We start from the raw sequence: 27,339 nt of genomic DNA, 5'->3' as shown, positions 1-27,339 counted from the left end.
ATCAACACATACAAGAACAATTAAAAGTAACTGAACCATGAATTTCTGCGCAAGCTGTTTGCATGAAGGCGTCTGATGAGTGTGTTTGTCCCCTTCCTGCAGATTGTGGCCTTACGGGAACAAAATGCCCACATTCAGAGGAAAGTGGCGTCTGGAGAAGGAGGAGAGGACATACTGGAGAGCGCAGAGGCTCAGCAGAAAGTCCACGGCAAGGTGAGTCCACCAGCAAAACCTGTGTTTGCTTGTCTTACCTCTTAACTCATGCATGTGCACCAGCTCTGAAGCATCTCTTCATCTTTATCTTTCAACAAAATATTTGAAGCAGGAGTACGATACATGCGTACAATTAAACCTCTGCAGATTACCCAGAATGCAGCAGCACGTCTGTTCTTTAACCAGCCCAAAACAACACGTCACTCCGCTGTTTATCTCTCTTCAATAGCTTCCAGTGGCAGCTCCTTTTCACCCTCTACGCTCAGCTTCTGAAAGACGCCTGGTGCTCTCAGCCCAGCGCGGCTCCAAATCTCTAGCCAGACTCTTCTCCTCCAATGTTCCCAAATGGTGGAATGAATTACCAAACTCTATACGATCCACAGAGTTCCTTTCTACTTTAAGAGATGTCTGAAGACTCATCTGTTCAGGAAACACTTAAGAACTTAATCTGATGCTTCTCCTCTTTGTCCTCAGACTCAGCACTAATTAGGGTCCGATACTTCATTATTCCATCTTTGAGCTCTAATTTGACCCCTTAAACATGCTCAAAAACTCACCAAAATTGGCACACACCTTGCGATCGCCAAAAAATACATTATGATACCAAACTTGGACCCCAACATCCCATAATTTGCTCTCTAGCGCCACCCAGGCACACTTAAATGGCCCTAGTGGCCAGTAGGAATGTCGTAGATGGATCAAACCAACGTCAAAATGTTTGTCACATTAAGACGCACAAAAAACGTAAGCAGCACCATGGCCCTATCTGGCACAGGAAGCCGGCAATTTGTCTTTCAAAATAAAGTTTCACCACATTTTTACACTTTCGGCAAAATTGATCTCCGAAGAAACCATAAGTGGTATCGGCTTGAAATTTGCTCACATGACAGACTAGACCCTGCTTTACAAACTTTGTGTGGGACTTTGACGTTTCAGACCTGGTTTTTGAATTACGAGCCCTCAAAGTTGATGAACCCCCAGAAGCCCCCTCAGCTACCTCCATTGAAATACATAGGTGTGGAGCCTCCACCTTGCACTGGCTTCCACATTTGGGCCTCTAGACAAAAAAATTAAACTTGTACAGCTTGAAAAGTGACATGAATGGATTCCTGATAAAATTTCTTACAAAAATATCATATTTTTACACAGATTAGATCAACATTCTGGCCTATATGACGAGTTGTTTGTAAACTTTTGTGAATTTGAATCCTCCCTCTGCTGCAGCAGTTCTGTGATGATGTCACACACTGATAGGGAGTTCCGTGCAGCTGGTCATGTGACTCAGCAGAGGAAGTAATACATAGTATCAACTGTTGTTGCAGTACGGCTCCACCTGCAGCCAAATAACTTATTGCACTTCTGTTGCACTAACTGGGTTTTTCCTTCTGTCTAAATTCTTGCTTGTGTTGTACGTCGCTTTGGACAAAAGCGTCTGCTAAAGGAAACTGTAGAGCTGTAGAATGAAAAATGAAAGTACAGGTATCAAAGTGAGCCTTTTATTTACTGTTTGCATCCCCTGAAGTTTGAATCATCTGTGAAAAAAGATTTTGACGCCTCCTCACAGGTTTTTATTGCACACCAAGAAGGTTTTGATCTAACATTTAGCTCTGCCGATGCTTGAAGGTGACCCACAGCGAGCTGTAAGAGCTCTCACTGCGACCCCAGCCTCCACCATTATGCAGGAGCACACCAGAAGCTGCAGAGCTGCATACAAATCTCCTCCTGATTATTAATTTAAGAGGAGAGGTGTTACATCTTTCATATTTACTACATTAGACCGAGCAGACGTCCCCAAACCTCTACGCAGACCTTTGAAATCCTCTTTACATGCAGACAGCAACATCTAAACACAGGATACCTGGAAGATCAATAGAGACGCTATTACTGGGCCGGTCTGCAGGCGGACGTGGGAGGAGGGGGGGAGAAAAGGGGGAAGTTTGGGGTGAGGGTGTCAGGAGTGAGAAGATGAAGAGCGTGGTTTTGCTAATGAGGAGACACAGATCGTCTGCTCTGTCTGGTGAAGATAAAAGGAGTGAAAATGAGCAAGTGCTGCTTTTTTGTGTGCAGAAGGAATTGCATACGTGTGCAAACTGCTAACGTGAGCTAACGTGACAGAGAAGGGTGTCGCTGAAGTGTCATCAAAGCTCCTGCAGAGCACAGTCCTCCTCCTTTGGTTATCGTGGATGTGACAGGTGGAAGGAGGTCAGAGAGGATGTGTGAAAGAAAAAGCAGCTCTTGAAGTGCGTATTGACCTTCAGAGCTGCTTTCAGACTGTTGGAATAAAGCTGGATCGGCTTGATAAGCAGCTAATGCGGTTTGACAGACGAGGCCTGTTGCTCCAGCGTTTTAATTTTTCATTCAGCAGCAACAAGCTGCTTCTGAGGCAACGTCAACACCAACGCTCCGAGAGTAACTGAGATGGTTGAAGTCCAGAAATTTGGCCAATTTGCAGGATTTGTATTTGGGTAAACCACTCCTTGGGTTGCTATCACTCAGTGAATTACAGACACACTAAAAAAGATGAAAACTCATTAAAAGAGTCTGTGTATGTCAAGCTTAATTTCTTTGTCTTTTAAGGCACGCAGTAACTTTATTTTGTTGCACTTTTTTTTCTAAAAGACGGGAGTTAAAGGGGCTGAAAGTGATCTTGAAAAAGTCTCCCTTTTAAATTTAAGCCTGATCGTAATCCACACTTTGAAATGAGATTATCAGCATTTAAATTGCTACTTCTTAGCTTCCAGGTGAGGCCGACAGGGACCAGATTAATTTACTGCATATTTGAATCTATGACACCATCCCGGCTGATGAAGTTTGGTAGTGAAAAAATACGATGTCTGAGACTAATTTTGTAGTGATGGTCGACACAGGATCCTTACTGTCAGACAGAAAAAGGACAGAAGAGCAGAAGAAAGATAAACAGGAGAGTGATACAGCCCAAGCTAATAGCTAATTAGCCTATAAAAGGATTTGAAATATCTCTAAAGGTGAGAGTTAGAACTTCACTGATGGAAAGAAACATTATAGTAAAAGGTATATCCTTATGGAACAACTTGGAGAGACATTTCAAAGAAGACAAAACCTTCAGTGTCTTCAAAAAACTGATGAAAACCAACACATTAGAAAGATAAAGGGAATCACGGACATTCTAATCCCTGTCTCGTAGAGGGTTTTTTGCCACTTTCTTTCAATCTGGTGAAACTGAGTTCTATGTTTGTGGCATACGGGCCAAACTGTACTGACAAGTGTTTAGTTAAAGTTTCTGTGAGAGAAGAGGCAGATAGAATTTTCTTCTTTCTGCTCTTATTCATTCATATCAAATGTCTCTTGTATTTATATTGTCTGTATATATCTTTTTATAAAACAACATGAATGAAATAAAGATCAACTATAAACAGTGTTGACTTGTTGTCACGTTAGCCTACAGATATGTCTAAGCACCTGGCTGATGATAGCACTACACTGCAAAAACTGAAATCTTATCAAGTGTTTTTGTCTTATTTTCAGTCGAAAATTCCTTTTTAGACTCAATCTGAGCCAAATTCACATGACCAATCCAGAAAAATGTCTTGTTTAAAGTTATTTAAGGACAAAAATGAGGTCTGAATTGCTCGTAACCATATAAAATCTGCCTAATGGAACAAGAGAAAAGTTACTTGTATAAAACATGGTTCTAGTCTCGAGGAAATTTTCAAGCACTTTTTTCTTGTTCCATTGGCAGATTTTTTTGCTGGTTACAAGCGATTCAAACCTCATTTTTGTGCTCTGATAACTTGAAACAAGACATTTTTCTGGATTGATCAGTTGAAAGTGGCTCATATCGAGTATAATAAGACAATTTTTACTTAAAAAAAGACAAAAACACTTGATAAGATTTCAGTTTTTTGCAGTGTACATATAGCCGGCTGCTACAACATTTGCTAGATATCACATTTCAAACCGTAGCTCCACATAACTGTACTGATAAATACCTTACATCAGCGCATTTTATCCAGTAAAAATTTGTCTTGAACAAAGAAAATTTGTTTCGATCCGATCTCCATTTAATTCCAAAACAAATACACGCCTCGCTAAAAGTGATTTACGACAGTGTACTGAGACTCCGGGCCACAAGGTGGCAATGGAGTGCAATTGAAACTGATCCACTTTAGCGCATCTTTAAGTTTCTAGCACTATGAGCCTCCCCAGGGTGAAAGTTTCTAAAGCTAACTTCTCAAAGCTAATGCTCGCTACATCTACACTGCAAAAAACGGGAAGCTTGTCAAGTGTTTTCGTCTTATTTTGAGGAAAAATTGTCTTAATGTACTCGAGACAAGCCACATTCAACTGAAGAAAAATTTTCTAGAAAATTTTCATAAAACTACAATAATGTCTTTATATAAGTAATTTTTCTCTTTTTCAAATGTCAGATTTTTTTAACTTGTTAAAAGCAATTCAGACCTAGTTTTTGTCTTTAAATAACTTGAAATAAGTTGTTTTTCTGGACTGGTCAGGTGAATGTGGCTTATTTTATGTCTAAAAAGACATTTTCTACTGAAAATAAGACAAAAACACTTCATTAATTTTTAATTTTCTTCCATAATCTCATTCACATGTTTTAAGAAAGGTGTATCACATTTCATTAAACCAACGATCTCCTCTTTCCTCTCCAGCGTCTGTCCAACGGCTCTCTGGAGTCAGCCCACGAGGCGAGTCAGGTGGTGGAGCTCCAGGACCTCCTGGAGAAGCAGAACTACGAGCTGGCCCAGATGAAGGAGCGCATGTCCTCCCTCTCCTCCCGCGTCTCCGAGGTGGAGCAGGAGCTGGAGACCGCCCGCAAGGACCTCATCAAGTCGGAGGAGATGAACAACAAGTACCAGAGGGACATCAAAGAGGTTAGAGCACGCACACATTTGCAAGGAAATAACAGAGACTTCAAAGAGAGGCAGCAGAGGGCTAAAAAAAGCTCCTATTAGCATAAACTCACACACTCCTCTTTTATTACTGTATGCATCCATCCTCACACAGCCAGACTCAGATTCTGCACTTTTCTTCTTTTCAAACCCTCTGTTCCTGCACCAGTTTGTGTCTGGGTGCAGGAAATGAACTCTCAGAGCTGCTGAGATAAAGTCATCATCATGAGGGGGAATCTCGTGTAATGAGGGCAGCATAAGAAAGATAAAAACTGCTTTTTTCTCTTTATGAAGCTTCATTGTTTCTTTATTCCTCTTAATATTCATGAAGCTTTAACTTATACTGAGAATAATCCTACAAGAGGAAAGTTTTCATGGCGCTGCAGCCTCGTTTGATTCAGAGTTTGTTCTTCCAATTACAATCAGCCGCCGTCTCCTCATAATTCAGTCCTCTCTGCAAAGAGAACATTATGCACACTTGTTTTTAACAGTTTCAGCTTTAATTGGTTTGAATAATTTATGTGTTGTAATGAAATTACAGAGCGATATAAAACAGATCAGAGCAGATATTAGATTCATAATTTATAATCAGGAAGAATTGAACTGGAGGAAGAGCTTCGGATGATTGAAGAGGAAGTTTTATGATCCAGAGACACTTTCTTTTAATCATCGGAGGAGAATCTGCTCTAAAAGTGTCGGAATAACCTCCGTCTGTCTCATTCTGTGACGTCTTATTGCAGGCGATGTGTCAGAAGGAGGATATGGAGGAGAGGATCGTCACGTTGGAGAAACGCTACCTGAGCGCTCAGCGGGAGTCTACGTCGGTGCACGACATCAACGACAAACTGGAGAATGAGCTGGCCAATAAGGAGGCGTTCCTCAGACAGGTGGGTGAAACATCACAAAAGAAAGTTCCTCTCCAAATCCTGTCTGATGATCTCAAAGGAAATGACCTCAGAGGAGAGTTTTCGTAAGCTTTAAGGAGACTCAAACTTGACCTAAAGTTGGATCCAACACCAGAGAGATCTATTTATGTTTTTGTGATTCTCTGCAGCCAATTACATGAATGTCCTGCTCTGAGAGGATTGAGTGACGTTCACCCGAGTGCAGGCTTAAACACCAGCTGAGCTCTGGAGGGACAGAGAGAGCATCACGCTAATTTTAGCTGAAGTAAACACAGCGCTCGCACACCATGAGAAACACAAACAACCCTGAACTTAACCGTGAAGAAATCTGAGTTTGCACAGAGGTGAAAAGATTACTTAGAAACTTGTGACATGGAAATGAACAAGGCTTTAGCCAGTTGGTGGTTGGTCTTCAGCTATTTGATGATTTCTTTTTACTACACCAGAAATCCCTCTTTCACAGCAAGAAGCAAAATGATTTTAGAGTATTTTTATTAGCATTTGGTAGGGGTGGGTATAGAGGGATTATTTGTTTATCAACAACGCCGGAGCAGTGGAGTATGATGGTCACTTTGACGGACGGTACACGGCTCCCAGGTTTGTGACATAGCAGTGAGTGGACAGACGTTTTTAGAGGAGAAATCAGGTGTGTACCCAGAGAGCAATTTAAACACACAACTGTCACTGGATGCTCATGACTGCATTATCCGTGGACACTTATCAGACTGTGACATACCAGGACGTAAACATGTGTCAATAAATCAGAAACCTTCCCAGACCAAAAGAGCACACAGACTGCTGAGTCTGAGACCCGGTTCATGATAAAAGAACCAGAAAACTACGTCCAGAGTTAATTATTTTCTCGCAGACGTCGCTGGTGTTTCAGTGTAAAGTGTGACCCTGTTAACTGGCAACTCTCGGCCGTTAATCACTGATACTGTTGGCTTAGAGTCACCAGTTAGCATGGTCGCTATTAACTCCAAAACACCGGTTGCTATGTGAGCTGTCAAAACTTGATAGACGTTGCCTCTGTTGTAAAGTATCGTTTCTAAAAACTGACCACAGAACAATTGAACATTTTTATGCTGATAACAGGTTGAATTAAGTGTTAAAAAACCCTAACCTGCATCTGCGGTGACGTAGACTGATAATCCCTCGACTGGCAGGAAACTCACGATACAATACGCATCACGATGTATCGCAATATCACAATGTTGATGTTGTGATATTCTACTCAGAGATTATGTTTATAGAAATCAAAATATGACTCGAAATTAAAAACATTGATGTCTGTGGCATACTAACTTATTCAGTGCAACAAAAAACACATTATCAAGTTTAAAAATTAAATATTTTAAATATACTTTAAAATTACATTTATTATACAATCTATTGGCAACATACAGTGTAGTAGCTCTTCAGCGCCATCTACCACATTGGAAGTACGGAAGTCATATTCTACGTCCAACTCGGTTGAAATATGAATTTTATTTTCACAAAAATATGGATATTAAGAGTTGGAATATTGAAGATGTTTTAGAGGTCAAAATTTCATGATATGTTGCGAAATCAATATTTTTAACACACCTGTAGTATAGGGGATGCTGCATTCAACAGGTAGTGCATGAAAGAGCTACACGACTGCATAGAGACTGCACATTGCTGCAAACAATTTAAATATGAAAATCTTGCTAGCCATGCTTCTTGTTTTGAAGATTGAGAGAGTCTTAGAGAGTCTTCTATATATCTAGAATTTGTAGAAATCCCTGAATCTGTCTCCAAAAATAGCACAAGTTCTCCACAAGATCTTCACAAGACTTGTTGAAATGGTGAAGTCATCACAGAGGGTCTCCTAAACTGCTTCATTAATCTCTGGAGACACAAGGGGCCTCAAACACCTAGATCTGCCCATACCCCCTCCCCCTGACAGGCTTCCAGAGAGCTGACCAATCAGAGTGAAGAAGGTTTGTGGAGTAGGGACTCTTAAAGAGACAGCAACAGAGGCCTTTTCAGTCCGAGGCTAAAATATAATAAGGGATTGTTTTGAGCTGTGAATCATGTAAAAAATACTACGGGGGCACCAGAGGGACAGAATTAAGACTAAAAAAGCACAATACCCCTTCTTTAAAGACTTCAGATGATGTTAAAGCTAGTTTAGAGTCTTCTATCAGCTCCTACCAGCTAATAAAGTTCAGAAATAGAAGCAGTACCAAACTTTTTAGTTATCTCTTTGGAAGAAACTGACTACAAGACCACTTTAGAACCAAATTCTTGGATCTTGTTTCTGTTTTAAGAGGAATTCCTGGCGATAGGATGAGATGAGAGGTCTGTTGAAGCTAAATGGCCAAGAAAGATGGAAAGTGTAAACAAGAAGACACTGATCTGCATCCCCAATAGGCCGGCAAGTTGTTTTAGGAAAGATTTTAACGGACATGCTCTAACAGCAAACAGCCTTGGCCCTCTCTGGTCTATTTATTGCATATTGAGCTGCCAGGTCTGATACTTTGGGGAGAGGAGCATCTGTCGCTCATGGCAAAGGCAGGCCCCGAAATAAGACTCATAAACAGATCAGGGCCTGAAGAAAGCAGGGAGGAGAGTCTTAGCACGCAGAGATGTACGTTAGTCACTTTGAGGCAGCCAAACTAAACGCTGGGATTCATTTCCTCCTTCATAAATTCAAGAACTGTATCTGAATGCCTAATCGTAGCAATTACCGCTGCGCTCGGAGGAAAAGTTGCACTGTCACTCTTGGCGAGCGGAGAGAGACGCTGCTATTCTGACTCTGATGCTTTTATTTAAAGGAGGGAGGAGGCGCTCTGCCAGAGCCTTTCAGTAAACGCTCCAAGATCCACTAAAGACGAATATCTGAGGGTCTATTTTCTGCCAGCCGTGATGCTCTGCTGACATTCAGAGGAGAAGTGTTGTTTAGTATAAAGGACAAAGGGCAAAAACTTCTCTGAAGTAAAGTTGGTTTCTCTTAAAGCAGACTATACGAGGGGAAGCTTTTGCCCTTATTTCACTTACCATAAAACCTGGAATAGAGGGGGACCTTTGAATGTGGCACTGTCTGTTTCTGAGGGAAAAAGTGTGTGACATTTTCCACAAGCCCCCCTCCAGCAGATGTAAGGAAATCAAAATTTATTTAACGGCTTTGCAAAGATTCTGTAGAATGGAATAGAGTAGAAAATACTTTATATATCCCCAAGAGGAAATTCAGGAGGAGTCACAGCAGCAATCAAGAAAACAAAAGTAAGAAAGTGTATAGAAAGTGCAAAAAGCTCCATAAGAAAATAGATGCTGACAGCTTGTCCATCATTGTCCAGTTCAGCCAGCCTCCACCTCCACAGGGTCCAGGACTGAGCTTCTTCAGCAGTCTGTTCAGTCTCCTGGATCCTGTCTGTGAATAGTATGATGCTACTCTGCCCTCTGGTATTCCCTCTGTTGCTGGGTTAGCATGGCTAGCTTGTCCATCTTATTGGAGATAGATCTTACGTTCCCAATAACGATGGATGGAAGGACAGGTCCATGTCGTCACTTCTTAGCTCACACCTGAGAACCAGCACGTCGTCCTCACCTCCTTCTCCTCATCTTGTGGGAAACATCTGGCCTAGCACCAGTTAGCATAGACATGCTTCAGGCTGCTAACAGCTGATTTCACATGTAAACAATGCAGCCATGGTACATGTAGGATCTCCAGACAAACACAGGAGCAAAAATAGTAAAAATATCACTGAAGACAAACAAATGAAAAATGAAAAAGAGATGAAAAAATCACAAGAAACGGACAAGTGAGACAGAGCTGCTGCAACAGGCAGCCACAACGGGGTGGCGCCTTGCAACTTATATAATAATCTAGTAGTAGTAGGCTAATTAAATAAGGTTTTTCATGATATTGAGAATGTTTTCAAGAAAGTTTTGACATTAAATTGTGAAAAGTGAACAGCCTCAGATGTGCAATGACCTCTTTCAGCCATTTTTTGTTAACCAGAAACTGCTAAAAAAATGACCATTGAGCAATTTCCGGTATATCCTGAAATCATAACCCACCCCTGATCTGGACTGCATTCAGCAAAATGCACAATTTGCAGTTTCTGTGCAACTGTGTAGCTCTTTCTAGTACCATCAGTTTAAGCCAGTAGCAGTCTTATGAGCAATCGTTACATTTTTGAGCTTAGTTGTTGGGTAGCGACCCTTGCCAAGGTTTCTTTTGTTAAACTAAAAGTAAAGTAGTCAAACTAAACTTGAACTGTTTTATTTAAAAAAAAAAATTGTGAGGAACTGGGACTGGGCAATAAGTCGTACCATTGCTTAAAGTACCGAGTGTCACAGAGCATGAACCAACCAACACCTCAAAGCCTGTTGAAATTGGACGTCACGTGTTTCTATTAATGAACCATCCTGAAAAAGAGGATTGAATTAAAGTTTTCTAGTGTGCAGTTTTTTATTTACAAAGTTGGTGGTTTTTTGCAGATGGAGGAGAAGAACAGGCAGCTACAGGAGAGGCTGGAGCTGGCGGAGCAGAAGCTGCAGCAGACCATGAGGAAGGCTGAAACTCTGCCCGAGGTGGAAGCTGAGCTCGCTCAGAGGATAGCAGCCCTCACTAAGGTACACACACACTTTAACACACGCTAACACACACATTCCCTCGTCTTTTTCTCCCTGTTCTGCTCATGACGTCTCAACGTGTCCCTCTCCTCTTCCTCGGCCACATAGTCTGACTCCAGCTGCTCTTCCTCCTCCCCCGATGATTATCACTTTGTAATGGAAGCTAAACTTGAAGACATGAGCTCCATTCTTAGGAAGGTAGCCTCACAGGATCACAGCTGCTGCTAACTTCTGTAGAGAGCATTTCTTCTGTCTCTGTTTGGTGGAGAGCTTACGGTTTCCGGGACGCTGCTCTTCGACTGTGGGACAGCTGCATGGCATTTTCTGGCTGGAGCTCAAACTCAGCAGTGCTGGAGGATTTCTCTTCCTCTTTCATCATTGGTGCTTTTCATTACGCTGGATTTGGCTCACCTGTGTCTTCATTCAGAGAGAGGCTGCAGAAACACTGAGACTGTCAAAACTACAAGAATGAACATTCAAAGAATCCTTTAAAAAGAAAAACAGTCGAAGAACATGAAAAGATTAATGGATTGATGATTAAATGGCTGTGTAGGTGATTTAATATCATTTCTGCATTGCAGGATGGTAAAAATTCAGTAGATGGATGGAAAAACGGACGGATAATAGGTGGATTTTATTCAAGTAGGTAGTTTGATCTATTGATGGGTGGATGCATCAATGGAAAGATGGAGGGATCAATAGATGCATTGAAGGGTGGATCAATGGTTGGTTGCGTGTTTTGATAGTTGATGATAAGATGGATGGATGGATGGATAGTTGATGTATGGATGGGTGAATTGGTTGATAAATGGAGTAAAAATAAAAACAGGGATGGATAGATTGGAGCATAGATGAATGTTTATATATGTATATGGGTAGGATGGATGCATTAAAGGATAGATAAAGGTAAAATAGATAAATGAATTGTTCGATGGCTTAAAGGATGGAAAACTTGTGCATATGTAGGTGGACGGATGGATGGTTAAAGAGATGGTTGCTTGCTAAATCTGTAATTGGTTAGTTGTTTGGCTGGATTGATGGATGGATGGATTGATTGATGGATGGATGAATAGAGAGATTAATGAATAGATGGATGGATGGATAGATGGATGGATGGATGGATGGATGGATGGATGGATGGATACATTGAAGGATGGATTGATGGATGAATGGATAGATGAATAAAGAGATGAATGAATAGATGGATGGATGGATGGATAGAGAGATTAATGAATAGATGGATGGATGGATGGATGGATGGATGGATGGATGGATGGATGGATGGATGGATGGATGGATGGCTGGCTGCATGGATGGATGGATGCATGGATGGATGGATGGATGGATGGATGGCTGCGTTGATTGATGGATGGATGGATGAATAGAAGGATGAATGAATAGATGGATGGATGGCTGCATGGATACATTAAAGGATGGATGGATGGATGGATGGATGGATGGATGGATGGATGGATGGATGGATGGATGGATAGAGAATTCATTTAGGAGAGATGGACAGATAGATGGATGGATGGATGAATTGATTAATGGTTGGGATTGGAAGGATGAGTGGATGGAAAGATGGATGGATCGATGGATGAATGGATGGATGGATCAGTGGATGGATGGAAAGATGGATGGATGGATACAATGAAGGATGGATGGATGAATATAGAGATGAATGAATAGATGGATGGATAGAAGGATGGAAGGATAGATGGATAAATTGATTAATGGTTGGGGTTGGATAGATGAGTGGATGGATGGATGAATGGATGAAAAGATGGATGATAGATGGATGAATAGGTTGATCGATGGATGAATGGATGAATTGATGGATGGATGGATGGATGGATAGAAGGATGGATAGATGAATGAATGGATGGATGGATGAATGGATGAAAAGATGGATGATAGATGGATGGATAGGTTGATCGGTGGATGAATGGATGGATTGATGGATGGATGGATGGATGGATAGAAGGATGGATGGATCAATAGATGCACAGAGTGTTTGTATGTTGTTAGTTTCGATGGTTGATTTGACAAAGGTATGGAAGGATAATGGACTGATACATGGATGGCATACAGAGGAATAGACGGATGGGAGGGTGCATTGGTGGATGACTGGAGTCAAGAATTTTTAAAAAATTGGAGCGATTGATGCATCTATGGATGGATTGATTGCTGCTTTGATGAATGAATGAAGGTTTAATCTTCACATTCTTTCTTTATTTATGACCATTTATTTATATACATCAAAAATCCTTAACTCCTCTGTGTGTCAAACTTTTTGATTGTTGAGTTTCAGAGATTTTTATTTAATGACATAAAAGAAATCTCTTTGTAGGACACACTCCTTAGTGTCTCTTGAAGCCTCCTCTGCCCTCTCTCTTTGCCTCCTGTCTCCTTGAGGACACTGAGGTGAATGATCCTCAGTGAGGCTGATGTTGAAGTGATTTCATTCTGAAGCACAAATTCACGTAATGAAAAGCACCTGTTGTGTCCTCTGGTGACCTCCTCCTTCTTTAATCAAACAGCTCTGCAGCTTCACACCGTAGATCCATCTTTGAGTTGGGGGTAGAGGCTTTGGCTTGTGTGGTTGCTTTCTCTGCCGGCTGTCATGCAGATCAGCAGCAGATCATCGTGCCCTCTTTGTCTTTGTCTTCTCTGTGATCCCACTGTAGGCGGAGGAGCGTCATGGGAGCATTGAGGAGCGAATGAGGCACTTGGAGTGCCAGCTGGAGGAGAAGAACCAGGAGCTGCTGCGGGTGAGTCACGACGGAGGAGGCGTCGTGCCAGGCGGCGCCAAGCAGGCAGAGACTGACAGCTTCAGGCGACTGACTGATGACACATTGATTGAACGATTTCTCCCCGGTGACACACGGCCAAATCAATGCTTCACACATTCTGCTGAGGGATGATTTGTAAAATACTCACAAGTGAAGCATCAACTCGTGTCTTAATTTAGACCAAATCCAAAACACGACAAACCAGGAGCCAGAGAGGAATGAAGATTGAAATCTTATTCAGGGAAAGGCAGAAAAACTCTGACTGTGTCTTTGAATCCCTCCAGGCCCGACAGAGAGAAAAGATGAACGAAGAGCACAACAAGCGTCTGTCGGACACGGTGGACAGACTCCTCACAGAGTCCAACGAGAGACTCCAGCTCCACTTAAAGGAGAGGATGGCAGCGCTGGAAGAAAAGGTTAAAGATTTATAAAAGGTTTATAAAAGAGCTGCTGAGTGAACGTTAGATTATATCTCCTCTTATTATCTCATCTTTTTGCAGAATTTACTCATCCAAGACTCGGAAGGGTACAGGAAACAGTACGAGGAGTCCATTCATGAAAAAGTAGGTGAAAGAACTACTCCAGAGTGTCACCATGCACTGACAGGAGATAATCTTTATGGTTTTAGTCTAACAGATACATCCTTTTTCTGTTTCCTTCAGTCTCACCTGGCTGAGGAGATCGACAAACTGAGGTCAGAGCTTGACCAGTTCAGACTGAGGGCAGGCTCCCTCACAGAGCCCACGCTGTCACGGTACGTAGACTGGGTTAAATGTGTCTTTGTGGATCTTTGACGGTTTCTCCAGGTCTTGAAAAGCCCTGAGCTTCAGACTCATGAATTTCCAATTCTTCAACAAATTATTTCTGTTTTTTGAGGTTGTAGTAAGCTGTAACCAGAGAGTAAAATAAGCTTCACATTTTCTGCACATGCTCAGTTTTTAAAGTCTTCCTTAATTACTTGAAATCCCCTAAACCAATGGTCCCCCAACATTTTTTGCAAACGCTGTAATTTCTTTTCTTTACAGATTGATTCCAGCATTTGAAAATGTAGGAAACATGACTTTATACACACTGGGGAGGGGTAATAATTTTCAAATGCTGGATAAATCCATCATAAAAAAATCGTTCATGTGACGGTGGCTTCATCCTGTCCGCGGCAGGTTGCAGTTTTATGCCAAATGCTGGTGCTGTTACGCATCAGTTTCACAAAAAAGCAGGTCAAGCGGGACAGGAAGTTGCATCCAAACCAGATCATATTTAACTTGACTACGGCAACAAACCGACAAAATGAATGCAGCCAAACAAGGAGTCCAACAGGTTTGAGGATTTACAGCTAAAACAAGAACAAGGAAATTCTCTTTGAATCATTTTCAATAGTTACAAGGGAATGTTGAATACTTTTTTTGCTTGAAATGCTTATCCTTAATACATACTCAGAAAATTAGCTGGATAATATTTTTAGAGGATTTTTCCAAAATTGCCTCTGCCCTTTGGTGGTAGTGTTGTCTGACAGGGAAACCGGGTTGTATTTTAAGATTTAAGCTACTACTTATTCCACTTAATCTAGATCTTACTCCTCCTGCCCATCTCAGTCCATACCAAGATCTTTCAAGGCATATATTTTTTAATATAATGACTCAAAGAGCAGAGGGAGGGGCTGTGTCTCATCCACCCAGTGAACAAAAGTCTGATAGATTTGAACCTTATAGTGGTGTTATTTGATCTGTTTAGATGTGGAAGCGAACTGTTGGCTGTGTAGATACATGTGTGTTCTCGTCTGTGCAGAAAAAAAGTGATAATAATAAAGTGATGTGGTTTGAATCAAGGGGGTTTATGTGTAAATATGGCATCGATCTGCCCTAGCGGCACCTTTGGTTTATTGTCCCCTCCCTGTCGGGCCACCCCTATGGGCCACGCTTTCCAGTTTAGTTGCTCGTACTTGATGAGTTTCAATGCGCTTCTATAATCCTAAAAGTAAGCTAGAGGGATATAAAGATGAATGGCTGATTATGAAGCAGACTGAATCTACCAATGAGGCCTCAGGGGATTTATGTCACAAACATGTAGGAGTTAGTGAAGGAGTTCTACAACTACAGGGAGCAAGTTAGTTTTTTTTGCAAGAGAAATGTAAGAAAAGAATTGCACTTCATAGTCTAAAGCAAAAGGAGCAAAAAAGACTATGAAACAATTCCAAGCATTTCCCACCTGTGTCTGTTGTGAGGTGTCAGCGATGGGTTGAAAACTTTAATTTTTTATATATTTCTGAGAAAATATTCAAAAAGGGTTTTATTTGTTTATTAAAAGAGTTTCTTTTGGGAAAAAAAAAAACGTACAACATAAATATATAAAAAGTATCACTCTGTCCACAGGGGGCGCCAAAATCTGTGAAATTTTTTTAAAATTGCACCATGGTAGATAGGTCCAAAATCTTTAGCCCTGAACTTCATAATCAAAAGCAAAGTAAGTAAAAAAAACTATGAAACAATTCCAAGTATTTCCCACCTGTGTCTGCTATGAGTTGTCAGTGATTGGACTTTAAAACTTTAATTTTTTATTCATTTATGAGAAACTATTCCAAAGTAGCGGTTTATTTGTTGATTAAAAGAGTTTTTTTAACAAAAAAGAAATATAAAAACATGAAGCTATAAAAAGTATCACACTGTCCACAGGGGGCGCCAAAATCTAAACTGACAGAAAAATTCACACAAGAGCTTTAAAGTTATTCATAACTCGTTTGAAGGCTTTATGCTGTAAAACTGAAACTTGAGTGTTTTTATCAAGTGTTTTTGTCTTATTTTCAGTCAAAAATGTTTTCTTAGACCTAATATGAGCCACATTTACCTGACCAGTCCAGAAAAATGTCTTGTTTCAAATTATTTTTACTTGTCACAAGCAATTCAGACCTCATGTTTGTCTTTAAATCACTTGAAATGACATGTTTCTGGACTAATAAGTTGAATGTGGCTCAAACCAAATGTAAAAAGTCTTTTTTTTTTACTTAAAATAAGACAAAAACACTTGATAAGATTCCATTTTTTGCAGTGTAGTTGAGAAATCAGGACTATTTTAAGTCTCAAAATGCTGCTTTCATTTATGAAGATACACGACTTCAAGACTCAGTGACTGTTTTGCTGATCAGTTAAGTTGTTTTCAGAGTCAGGACTCAGGAAACCGTTCATTGTTGGCGATGAATTATCTTTTCTCCAGTTGCTTGATACTGAACATGAAATTAAACTCACACAGTGAATTAAGTTTAGTTTCTGAGCTATCTGTGTCTGCCTCTCGCCGCTCTGCTGCTTCTTAAAAATGAGTGCAAACAAACGTTAGCTCCAGTTCGATGGACTTTTGGAGCACACAGACAATTAAACAATTGTTTGAAACTAAGATGAGTCTGTGTTCAGATGTTAGCCACACTCAAACGACTTCACAGTCAGGCGTATTTTCTGGAAGACGGCATCAATAAAACACAGAATACATCATTTTTCAGCCGGACTGTAATTTCATCTCTCATCTCTCTGCTCTATTGTTAGAAACCTGCTTTCATTGAACTCTGCGTCTATTCTTGGATGAAGTCTGGCTCCTCTTCCTCGCTGCGTGGCGTTCTGATATTACAGAGTCGATGTGTTGACAGTCGCAGCTTTAATCTCCTCCACAGACAAACCATTCGAGGCGTGTATAAAGAGCTCTGATCCTTCGAGAAGTGACGATTAGACGCGCTTTACGTACCCGAACATGAGATTTGATTGTTCACCGTCTGCTTAACATTTCTGCGTCTGGTGTTTTAGGCTCCAGAGAACAGATGAATTCCCAGAGGAGGTTTTATTTTAAGCGCTATGTTACCAGAGATGAAGATTCACTGATGTGTTTCTTCCTCAGGTCTCATCTGGATACGTCGGCTGAGCTCAGGTTCTCGTTGGGATCTCTGGCTGAAACTCAGTCGGACCATTACCGCTCGGCCAAAGTCATCCGCCGGCCGAGGAGGGGTCGGATGGGTCTCCGGGAACCAAAGGTGAGTCTCCAAAAAACGTCAGAGTATGACGCAAGTTTTCCAAGAATGCTCAACTCTTTTCCTCTCAGGCCAAATCTCTCGGCGAGCACGAATGGCGCTCCCAGCAGCTCGGGGTCCTGGGAGGCCACCACTTCGAAAGCGACACGGAGATGTCGGACATCGACGATGACGACAGGGAAACGTTGTTCAGCTCGATGGACCTGCTGTCGCCAGGCGGACACTCTGACGCACAAACCCTGGCCATGATGCTTCAGGAGCAGCTGGACGCCATCAACAAAGAGATCCGGTACGACAAACGCATGCTGGAGATCTGAGATTCGATATGACAGAGCAGGATTTCAGACATATTGATCCAGTCATTGTGTAGCTTATTGATTCTGCTCTTACAGAAGATATTTCAGCCTCTTTTTCCTCCTGTTGTTATCTAAAAATGCATATTTATCCTCCAGTATTTATGTGTGCTAGCAAAATCCTGTCTGCAAACTCTTTTCTAGTTTGCACTTTGCGTTTCTCATAATCTCATCCTCTTGTTACCTCAGTAATAATCGTCTCCTGATGACTCTCCATCACCTCGGGCTCCTGTTCTTTATTTTCTCGGCTCCTCGGCTCTAAACGTGCCTTACAGTCTCTGCTAATTTCCCTCCCCTCCGTCCGACAGACTCAGAGCTCCACTTGTCTTCAGGAAACCTCGGATAGTGATCATGAATTCAAGGAGTCAGGCTCCGGGTTAATTACAAAGTGAAACCCTGGGTGTGTTGTAGCTAATGACCTGACTTAAAGCATTTTAATCTCCCCGTTGAGGCTTTTAATTAGTGAGTTAGCCTTATACTGGAGGTGTTTAATGGGATTTGTTGGGCAGATCTACAGAAATCCTCAAAAGACCTCCGGTGATACGGCTCAACTCTGCTGCAGTGAGAGTAAAACCACGCTGTACAGCTGTAAAGATGGCGTATGTTACTGCAAATCAAAGCAACCAACATGGTCCAACACAGGGGTCTGTGACCTTTACGTTCAAAGGAGCCATTTTACCTCAGCTCACCTGGGTTGAATTCATTTCGGAGCCATAAAATCGAATTTATCTTCACAATATTGACAGGGGAGTGTATGAAATTCTATACATTGTAAGAAAAGAGTGAATAATTATCTGAACAAGAAGTTTTTTGTGTTTATAATATTGTAGATGTGATATCTTAGTTTTTTAAATTCAAATAACTTTGCAGAAAATTTTCACATTTTTTTTGTAATTTAAAAAATTTAAAAAATAAATAAATATCTATAAAATTAAAAATTTGCAAACGATTCCAAAAATTTTACAATTTTATAAAATTGCCAGAATGTCATAAATTTGAGAAAGTTAATTTGAAAATATTCAAATAAATTTTTTTTTAAAAAAAGAGGGCGGGGGGGATTTCCAAAATTTTGAAATTTCATAAAATTGCCAGAATATCATAAATGTTACATAGTAAACTTGAAAATAGTTTCAAAAAATAAAATAAAATAAAAAGAATTGTAAAAAATTCCAAAAATGTTGAAATTACATAAAATTGACAATATGTCATACATTTGTGAAAGTGAATTTGAAAATAGTAATTTCAAAAATTAAAAAAATAATAATTAAAAAAAGAAATTTAAAAAAGGGGGGGGAAATATCCAATATTTTCAAATTTCATCAAATTGCCAGAATGTCATAAATTTTACATTGTTAATTTGAAAATAGTTTCAAAAAATTTTAAAAAAAAAAAAAAAAAAATGAAATTAAAAAAATGTGCAAAAAATCCCCAAATTTTGAAATTTAATGAAATTTCCAAAATGTCATCAATTTGACATAGTAAATTTGAAAGTAGTAATTTTTCAAAATATTTCCAAATTTTTTAAAAAATGAATTGAAATATTGGCAAACATATAAATTAAAATGATAGAAACCCTGATTGCAAGATGTGATGCACATTCAGTTCAACAAAATGTTAAAGCATGATTAAATTAAAAATTCGTAATTTAAATAATATTTTTTACATCTACAGGGAGCCACTACAAAGGAGTCAAAGAGCTGCAACAGGCTTTTGGTGCATGGAGAATATTCTGGAGTGTGATAAAACCTGACTGTCCTCTCATTCTCCTTCTCCTGTCGCCTTCTCCCTTTGTTTTTAAGGCTCATCCAGGAGGAGAAGGAGTCCACCGAGCTGCGAGCGGAGGAGATAGAAAACCGCGTAGCCAGCGTCAGCCTTGAGGGCCTCAACCTGGCTCGAATGCACCACCACGGGGCCTCCATCACCGCCTCGGCCACTGCCTCCTCCCTGGCCTCCTCCTCCCCGCCCAGCGGTCACTCGACTCCCAAACTGGATCCTCGGAGTCCGGCACGAGACATGGAGCGCATGGGGGTCATGACACTGGTAAGTCCTTCCTCAACTGACTTGCAGCCCTTGCTTTTCATTTCTTGTTTGAAGAATCTGAACTACTTCACACGAAAAGGGGCACAAGGTGAATAAAATATATCTTTTTCCTTTCGTGCGTAAAGAAATGCAGCGACTGCGTCTATAAGAAGACATAAAAGCAGAATCAGCCTTTACAGTCGCTCGCGTGTGAAGCTGTACATCCTGAGGAGACATGAATATTTGAAGCTGCTCGTGACAGAAGCTACTGTGCTGCTCCGTCAGCTGTCATCATGTAACAGCGAAGTCAAAGGGGACGACTCTCAGTTTCTCCAAGAATACAGGATAACACTTCAGACTGATTCTGCAAATTAACCCCAGGGTCAAACTCTGCAGATGTGCCCATCATGGAGGATTTCACACGACAGAAATACCATCAAGATTAGTGAAGTATGAGAGGGAGGTGGAGGGGACACTTCTCTTTGGTCCAGAGGCTGTAAAAGGAGAGGACTTTGATTTTATTGATCCTTCAAATGAGCTGCTCACACGTCTTCCTGCACGTCAATCTAGAGGAAAAGGTTTTCCTCTCAGGACTGAGTCGATAGGCTGTCATTTATCACCTTTATGGAAATCTTTTTGACAATTCTCTCTGTCTTTTGTCTTTCTAACAGCCCAGTGATCTGAGGAAACACAGGAGAAAGGTACTCAAAGTTTCTTTCACCAGAAGTTCCCTTCATGCAGCGTTTTGTCTGATATCTGTATGTCTGAGGGTTATATCTAACGTCCCGTCTGCTCTCGTCCTTCAGATCGCAGCGGTGGATGAGGACGGCCGTGAGGACAAGGCCACCATCAAGTGTGAGACGTCCCCTCCTCCGACACCACGCACCGTCCGGATGACACACACACTGCCAGCCTCCTCGCACAATGACGCACGAGGGTAACTGTCAGTCGTACACACTCCATTACAGCTTTGAAATATGACTTTAGATTTCTCTATTTCAGATGAGGACATGTCTCGTCTGTCATAAATGAGATGCTTCACTCTACACCAGCCACAGTGTTTCCTTGGTTCAGAGGGCGTCTGCAGCAAACACATTTAGAAAAAGAAGATGGCTGGATAATTTAAAAAATAACTACTGGACAGATTTTCTTAAAGTTTGGGTGCAGCATTGTCCAAAAAAGACAAAAAAAACTTGTAGAGATATTGTGCTCACCCTTCCACTGTGTTGCACAAAGGGCTGAGCTGTTGTGCTTTTTGAGGTCTGATCCCTTCAAGTGCATTTGACTTTAAGATTAGCAAACTCAATTAAACCACTCTCTTCAAAAAGTGAGTTACTTACATGCAATAAGTTCATTCTGTACGTCTTTGTTCGGATGTCAAATGCAAAAGCCGGAGGCAGGGAGAGCACAGCTCCCCTCCCATCGATGTGCATAAATGTCTATTGAAGTCTGTCAAGTCACACTATGAGTTTAATGAGAGGTTTAAAATGATTTAAGGAAAAGGGTTATCAAACTAGTTACAATAAAGTAGGAATAAATGAGAAAGTAGCTTATTTATGTGTTTTTTAATTTGGTAAGTTTAGATCAAATGAAAACAATCACACGTATGTAGATAAATAAACAAATAAATGAGGACTTTAAATATTAATGATCACATAATGCTGTTAACTAGGGGAGAAAGAGAATATTTAAAATAATAAACAGATAAATAATTAGCATCTTTCATCTTTTAAAAGGGCAGATTTCCTTCCAGTAGGGTTTGACCCACTTTTGCATTACACACCTGAGGCAGGTGAGGGATGCACGTCTGCCAAACAGTGTTCCCTGGTGTGTAGACACCATTAAACTGCGGAAATCAAAGAGGCAGCCGGTAAGAATCTTGATCTTTTAAACAATGTAGTTTTGGTAGATGTTGTCCCAACGATGCTGGCACAGGTGTCTGGCATTTACAAATAGTGTGTCCTACTTGGAGAAAGAGGAGTTCTCGTCAGATTTTCAAATTTCTGACGGTCCCTGAATGTATCACACGTGAAGTCAGCAACATGCTTTAAACCTGAGGGAGGGAAGCGAGAGTGATTGTGACTGCCCTCCACGTCGCGTTTATTCACACGTCCTTTTTGAAAATCTACAGAAAATCAACTGTTTGCTCTAGCTCAATTCTGTAAAAAACAGATAATTCTACACTCTTTACTGCATTAACAAGCCCTGAATGATCGATATTTGTCTTGTATTTAAATCTAAAGAATTCTTTGAAAATTTGCTTCCATCTTCCTGGTGTCATGTTTCAGCTTGGGGCTGCTCTGCACCAATCAGCAACAGTTTGTGTGTTCAGAGCATGTTAAACTGAGAATACTTCACTCTTCTTTGATCCAAGACTTGAATTAAGTATTTTGTACATAGTTCCTCACAGTTTTTAGCCTTTAGCCCTGGTTTCCCTGACCTCATAGAAGTATAGAAGTTCATATTGCAGTGAAAATTGAGTCCACATCGAGTAAAAATGTGACAGAAGCAAAAACCGTCCTAAAAACCAAATCAGCTTACCTTAGGTGCAGGACTGTGTAGATTTTGTAAAGATAAAATCATAAAACTTTTTTCATGTGTTCCTTATGCCTCAGGGTACCTTAAAATGTGTTGTATACATTCCCACCTTATTTTTAAATGTTTTTTTAGTGTCTTTTAATGTAATTTTCATGTCCTGGAATTCAAATTCTTTATTTAGGGACCATAAGCAGATATGAGATTAAAATGCGATTAATTAGATTAATTAATTACAAATCCTGTAATTAATTAGATTAATTTTTTTAATCGCCTGACAGCACTAGTTACAACAAAGCCAAACCTAATTCAATGTTAGAATTAGGATTTCTGATGATTAAAGGAAATAGTTTCAGTTATTCATAAGCAAAAAGTAAGTTTAAACTGTAGTTAAGCTTATAGTTTTGACTGGAATGATGATTTTTCTTTTGTTTAAAAATGCTTAAACCTTCATGCCTACTTTGTTGATTTATATGATTTCTTAACATTTTTGTATTTGGTCTGCTTACTTTAACAGTTTTTATCTTAAAACAGAATAAAAAGAGTGAAATCCAGTCTACTTTGGGCAGTTTATTGTTCAGGTTGGGATCACTGCACAGCTGAAAAAAAAAAGACAAAGTCCCGGATTTTATTACATATTTTGATCCTAATTTCTTTTTTTTTTATGACTGTAATACCTGAAACTCAGCACTCTCTAACTTCTGTTTTAAACTTGGAGTTCATCCAGGAACAAAGGTTTTTCATAAGACATGGCTTGGGCGTGTCCTTGTCAAATACATGAAAAACCAAGGCAGGGAGAGCATCAGCAAAGAGTCCCAGGGTCAGATCTATTACCAACCCTGAAAAAGTTTCACAAAAAGAAGTCTTCTGATGAATTAAGCCGTCACACTCTCCCTGTTTGTGTCCCAGGATCGTGGCCTCTTTGGAGGCTGAGGCCAGTGCTCTGAGCAGCGTCGCCAGCAGCCAGGACTCCCTGCACAAACAGCCGAAGAAGAAGGGAATCAAATCCTCCATCGGGCGGCTCTTTGGGAAGAAGGAGAAGGGCAGACTGGCTCATCTAGCACACAGACAGGTCATGGTAGATCCACAAGGTGAGTGACGGAAACATCAGGCGAATATTTCAGATTTGGAAATGAGGAAATAATCATTTTGTGGCATAAAACATAAAGATCAGATTGTTCTTCCTCTTTTCTTTCAGCCACCTTGATGGACGCAGACATGGCGGGCCAGGACATGGGGGTGGGCAAGCTGGGGACTCAGGCTGAGAAGGACCGCAGGTTGAAAAAGAAGTAAGCTTTGTTTAAAGAGCGCTCTAAGCAGGATTACACCCTAACCTTTAAACAGTAGAGCCTTCTTCTTCTTCTTCTACACCTTCAAACACGTCTGCTTCTTCATGGCCATGTTGAATCTATGGTCATATTAAAGAGAAGCGTTTGAAGTCACACATAGCTGTACGTCACACAGAGAGTGGTAACATCCTCCGCCTCGCTCTGTGTTTACCTGCAGCTCCTGTAAAAGCTGGGGCTGTATGTAATCATAACCCACACTGAGAGCAGGATCGATAGAGAAGCAGGATCAGCCTCACTGTTTTCAGCCACAGAGCTAAAGTCAGACTATTGATCCATGAAAAAAAAACAATTAATCTCACAAAGTATTCATCATGAACGCCCAGCAGATGCTTTCCTCTGATGTCACGCTGTTGTCTGGAAGCTCAAACGCTGTTTTGATGTCGTACTGTCTAATCAAATGAATTATTTCACCACTTCCTGATTGATCAGAGGATTCAAATGGGTTGGCCGCTAAAAGTTAGCATACAACCACAACATAGCCTTCATTACAATGAGTCGGAAATTCTAACTGGTCAGCTGAGCAGTGGCTAAATGCTAACAGAGTTTTTTTTCTAGCTATAATAATAATTTGGTAGGCTCATGTAATATGATGGAAAAAGCAGAACTTAAATCAATGTTAGCAAGGATGTTTTTCAATGCTATTGATTGCTGCTAACAGGTTATCAAATATGCTTTCTCTTCAAAAAATGTCCCAGATTTTTACTGCAAAGAGGCTGTGAGAAGTTTGAAAGATATCTTGAAAAAGTCTCTCTTCTAGATATATGCCTGATCGTAATCCACACTTTAAAATGAGATTATCAGCACCAATATTGCTGGTTACAGGTTATTTTAAATTAGCTTTCAGTTCGAGTTGATCGGGACCTGATTGATTTACAGCACATCTAGGTCTCTATGACAATGCCACGCTGGCTTTTTTTTTTTTTTTCAATTTTCTGTGACTAATTTTGTATTGGACACAGGAGCCTAACTGTCCAAGCCAAAGGCTAATTAGCTTTTAGCTCGGGCTGTATCACTCTATAACACAGGGGCTAATCTGTTTGAGCTAATGTTCATTCCGACCCACAGTCAGCAGTTATTCTGCAGTGGTCTGTTCAAACTTGAGAGTCTATCAATAAGATGAAGAGTGAGGTTACGTTAGCTCTGCTTGGTAGATGACTGGCAGGACATAGCTAACCAGGATTTACTAACGTTACACATTACAGACATGTCTTAAAGCACTTGGCTACCAGCTGTGCTAAATATGAACGGCTACTAAACCATTTACAAACTGACAGTTTTTACTTGTTGTCACGTTAGCCCACAGATACATCGAAGCACCAGGCAAACATATAGCCGGCTGCTCAAACGTTTGCTTGATGTTAGGTTTTAAACTGTAGGGCTACGTAACTGTACTGATAGATACCTTACCTCAGCGCGTTGTATCCAGCAAAAAGTTTTCTTGAACAAAGAAAATTTTTTCAATCTGATCTCCATATAATTCCAAAACAAAGATATGCTTTGCTGAAAGCAATTTGCAACAGTGTGCGGAGACTCCGAGCCACAAGGTGGCGAGGGAGTGCAGTTAAAACAGATCCTCCTCATAGCATCTTTGAATGATCTTGTCTGAAGCTGTACCATCAGGGTATATTGGGAAGAATCAACCTGTCAAATTCTCACTGTTTGTAGAACTAAAAACATAGAAAACAGCAGGATGATAGCTATGTGGTAGAATGCTAATTGTATACAACAGCTAAAGTCAGCATTCATTATCTTTCTAACACTACCACTAGCTTGGAATGTACTCAGTTTAATAGAAGATATATATTTCTTGCTAGTGTTTTAGTGAGGATGTGGTTGATTGCTAGCTTTAGCATTTGCGAGAAGCTGATAATTACTTCTTGCAGTGGTTTTACAACCCAAGCTAAAAAAAAAAAGTAAATATATTTTTTTAGCAGCACCAGTTATGTAATTCTTCTGATAAACAGCTAGCATTTTGTCAGCGATGGCTGGGATTACACACACTTTGATGTAAGTTAGTTAATTGTAATACAAGCTAGGAAGTAGCTGAATGCTAACTGTGCGCTATCAAATGTGTTGTTTACTTGATATGTATCCAGATTTTCGGGGTCCCTCGTCTTGTCGATCAGTTAAGGAGTTTTGAAATGCTAATGTGTTGAGTTAGCTTAGCACCATGTAGCCTGAGCGCAGTACGACGACATTAAAACAGCGTCTTGGCTTCCTTCCCGTAGTGTTGTTTCTCAAACACTGGGTGTTATGTGATCAGGTGAACATTCCTTTCCTCACACACACACACACACACACACACACACACACACACACACACACACACACACACACACACACACACACACACACAGCTTTTAGTTTCCTACACTCACAGTTAGATGAGGTGTGTTCTGCCTGCAGGTGAAGGTGAAGGTGGAGCCTCCTCCCTTTCAGAGAAACCTTGCAGATTGTCTGTTTTTGTGTGTGTGTGCATTTGCCATGCCCCGGTGCCAAATGATGAATGTCATTTGCTCGAAGTGCACATTGATTTGTCATGACGACTAACTTTGCCTCCCATGTAGTCGGTCGATAGCGAGTTTCGGTGGTTGTTTGTTGACAGATGTGTTGTTTCTCTTTCACTGCACCGACTTCTTCATAGCAGTGTCCGGGATTAAGGCCTCACCACCTTGCATCTTGGCGCCTCTTCCTCCTCCTCCTCCTCCTCCACCATGCTGCATGCTGCCTGCTCTGTTTCCATTTCAGCATCTTGATCGATCAGTGCGCTGTGGTCTCATTGTTTATTTCTGTCTCTGAGAGGTGCCGACGATGTTTCTGAATGTAACGGAGCATTTGAATGTAAGGTTGTGTTTGGGTGCATTTCTCATTCCCTCCTGCTGCACGAGATGTGATCAAGACTGCTTTTGTAGAAGACGACATGTTTCTCTGACCGCTCTACAGATGCTCCTGTACACGAATGTCCTCTATTGTGAGATAAACGTGTGTGTGGATGTGTGTTTTTGTGAAGAGGTGTATTTAAATTGACTTTTAATCATTAACATTTTGTGCACTTTTGTCTCCCCGTCGCTTTCTCTTTCTCCTCTCTCTGCTCTCTGACTCTCTCCTCCCCTCCTCCCCCTCTCATCATCCTTTGACTCTAACAAAGCGGGTAAGTTGTGAGGATGTAACTCTGACCTCCTGGTTGTTTCGGCCATATTTGCCCTGTCTGCCATCTCTCCTGTCTGTCGCCATCATCCGTCCTCTCCTGAACGACCAGTGCCAAAGCTGACGTTTCCTCTTTATCTATCTATCCTCCATGGCTGTTACTGACTCCATCGCACTCTGTCTTTCTTTTCCCATTCACCATCTGAAGACGTTTCTTCCCCTTCTTACAGCTCACTGACAGCTGCCCCCCGTGGCTGGAGACAGAATGTGCTGCTGCTAAATCTGGGGCCCAGTTTTTACACCTGGAATGTCTTCCTCTCCTTTTTATGTGTCTTTTTCTATTTGTGTGAATAACCAGCAGCAACTTCTGGTTATGGGAATGTGAAAATGTTCTTTTTTTGTTTGTTTGATTTGCCATAACTGTTTCCTTACTTCCCTTCTCCCCCAGCTATGTTCAGTGGATGTATTCCTCCATGCATTAGAGCTGACCTGAACATAAACATGAGCTCTGTCCCTGTGTGCTGGA

The 27,339-nt window shown here is 40.8% G+C and overlaps 1 protein-coding gene across 3 annotated transcripts in view; it reads left to right on the top strand.

Moving 5' to 3' along the window:
- ppfia2 (PTPRF interacting protein alpha 2) overlaps positions 1-27,339 on the top strand; it is a 219,948-nt gene that overhangs the window by 173,474 nt on the left and 19,135 nt on the right. For all 3 annotated transcript variants that reach the window (XR_012600093.1, XM_074697910.1, XM_074697912.1), the window contains 15 exons: positions 103-213; positions 4,863-5,084; positions 5,843-5,989; positions 10,478-10,612; positions 13,300-13,383; positions 13,689-13,820; positions 13,905-13,967; positions 14,067-14,158; positions 17,281-17,413; positions 17,482-17,699; positions 19,563-19,803; positions 20,454-20,483; positions 20,589-20,719; positions 23,227-23,408; positions 23,516-23,606. Coding sequence is in view for 2 of the 3 variants with exons in the window: in XM_074697910.1 (XP_074554011.1) it covers positions 103-213; positions 4,863-5,084; positions 5,843-5,989; positions 10,478-10,612; positions 13,300-13,383; positions 13,689-13,820; positions 13,905-13,967; positions 14,067-14,158; positions 17,281-17,413; positions 17,482-17,699; positions 19,563-19,803; positions 20,454-20,483; positions 20,589-20,719; positions 23,227-23,408; positions 23,516-23,606 (2,012 nt within the window). In the remaining variant the exon portion in view is untranslated. The remainder of the gene's footprint in view (positions 1-102; positions 214-4,862; positions 5,085-5,842; positions 5,990-10,477; positions 10,613-13,299; positions 13,384-13,688; positions 13,821-13,904; positions 13,968-14,066; positions 14,159-17,280; positions 17,414-17,481; positions 17,700-19,562; positions 19,804-20,453; positions 20,484-20,588; positions 20,720-23,226; positions 23,409-23,515; positions 23,607-27,339) is intronic.

Source organism: Halichoeres trimaculatus, unplaced genomic scaffold, assembly GCF_033239565.1.
Source record: "Halichoeres trimaculatus isolate MK-OKI-2021-1 unplaced genomic scaffold, fHalTri1.1 fHalTri1_scaffold_21, whole genome shotgun sequence".
In the NCBI taxonomy this organism is placed as follows: Eukaryota; Metazoa; Chordata; class Actinopteri; order Labriformes; family Labridae; genus Halichoeres; species Halichoeres trimaculatus.
This window is presented reverse-complemented; position numbering and strand designations above follow the sequence as displayed.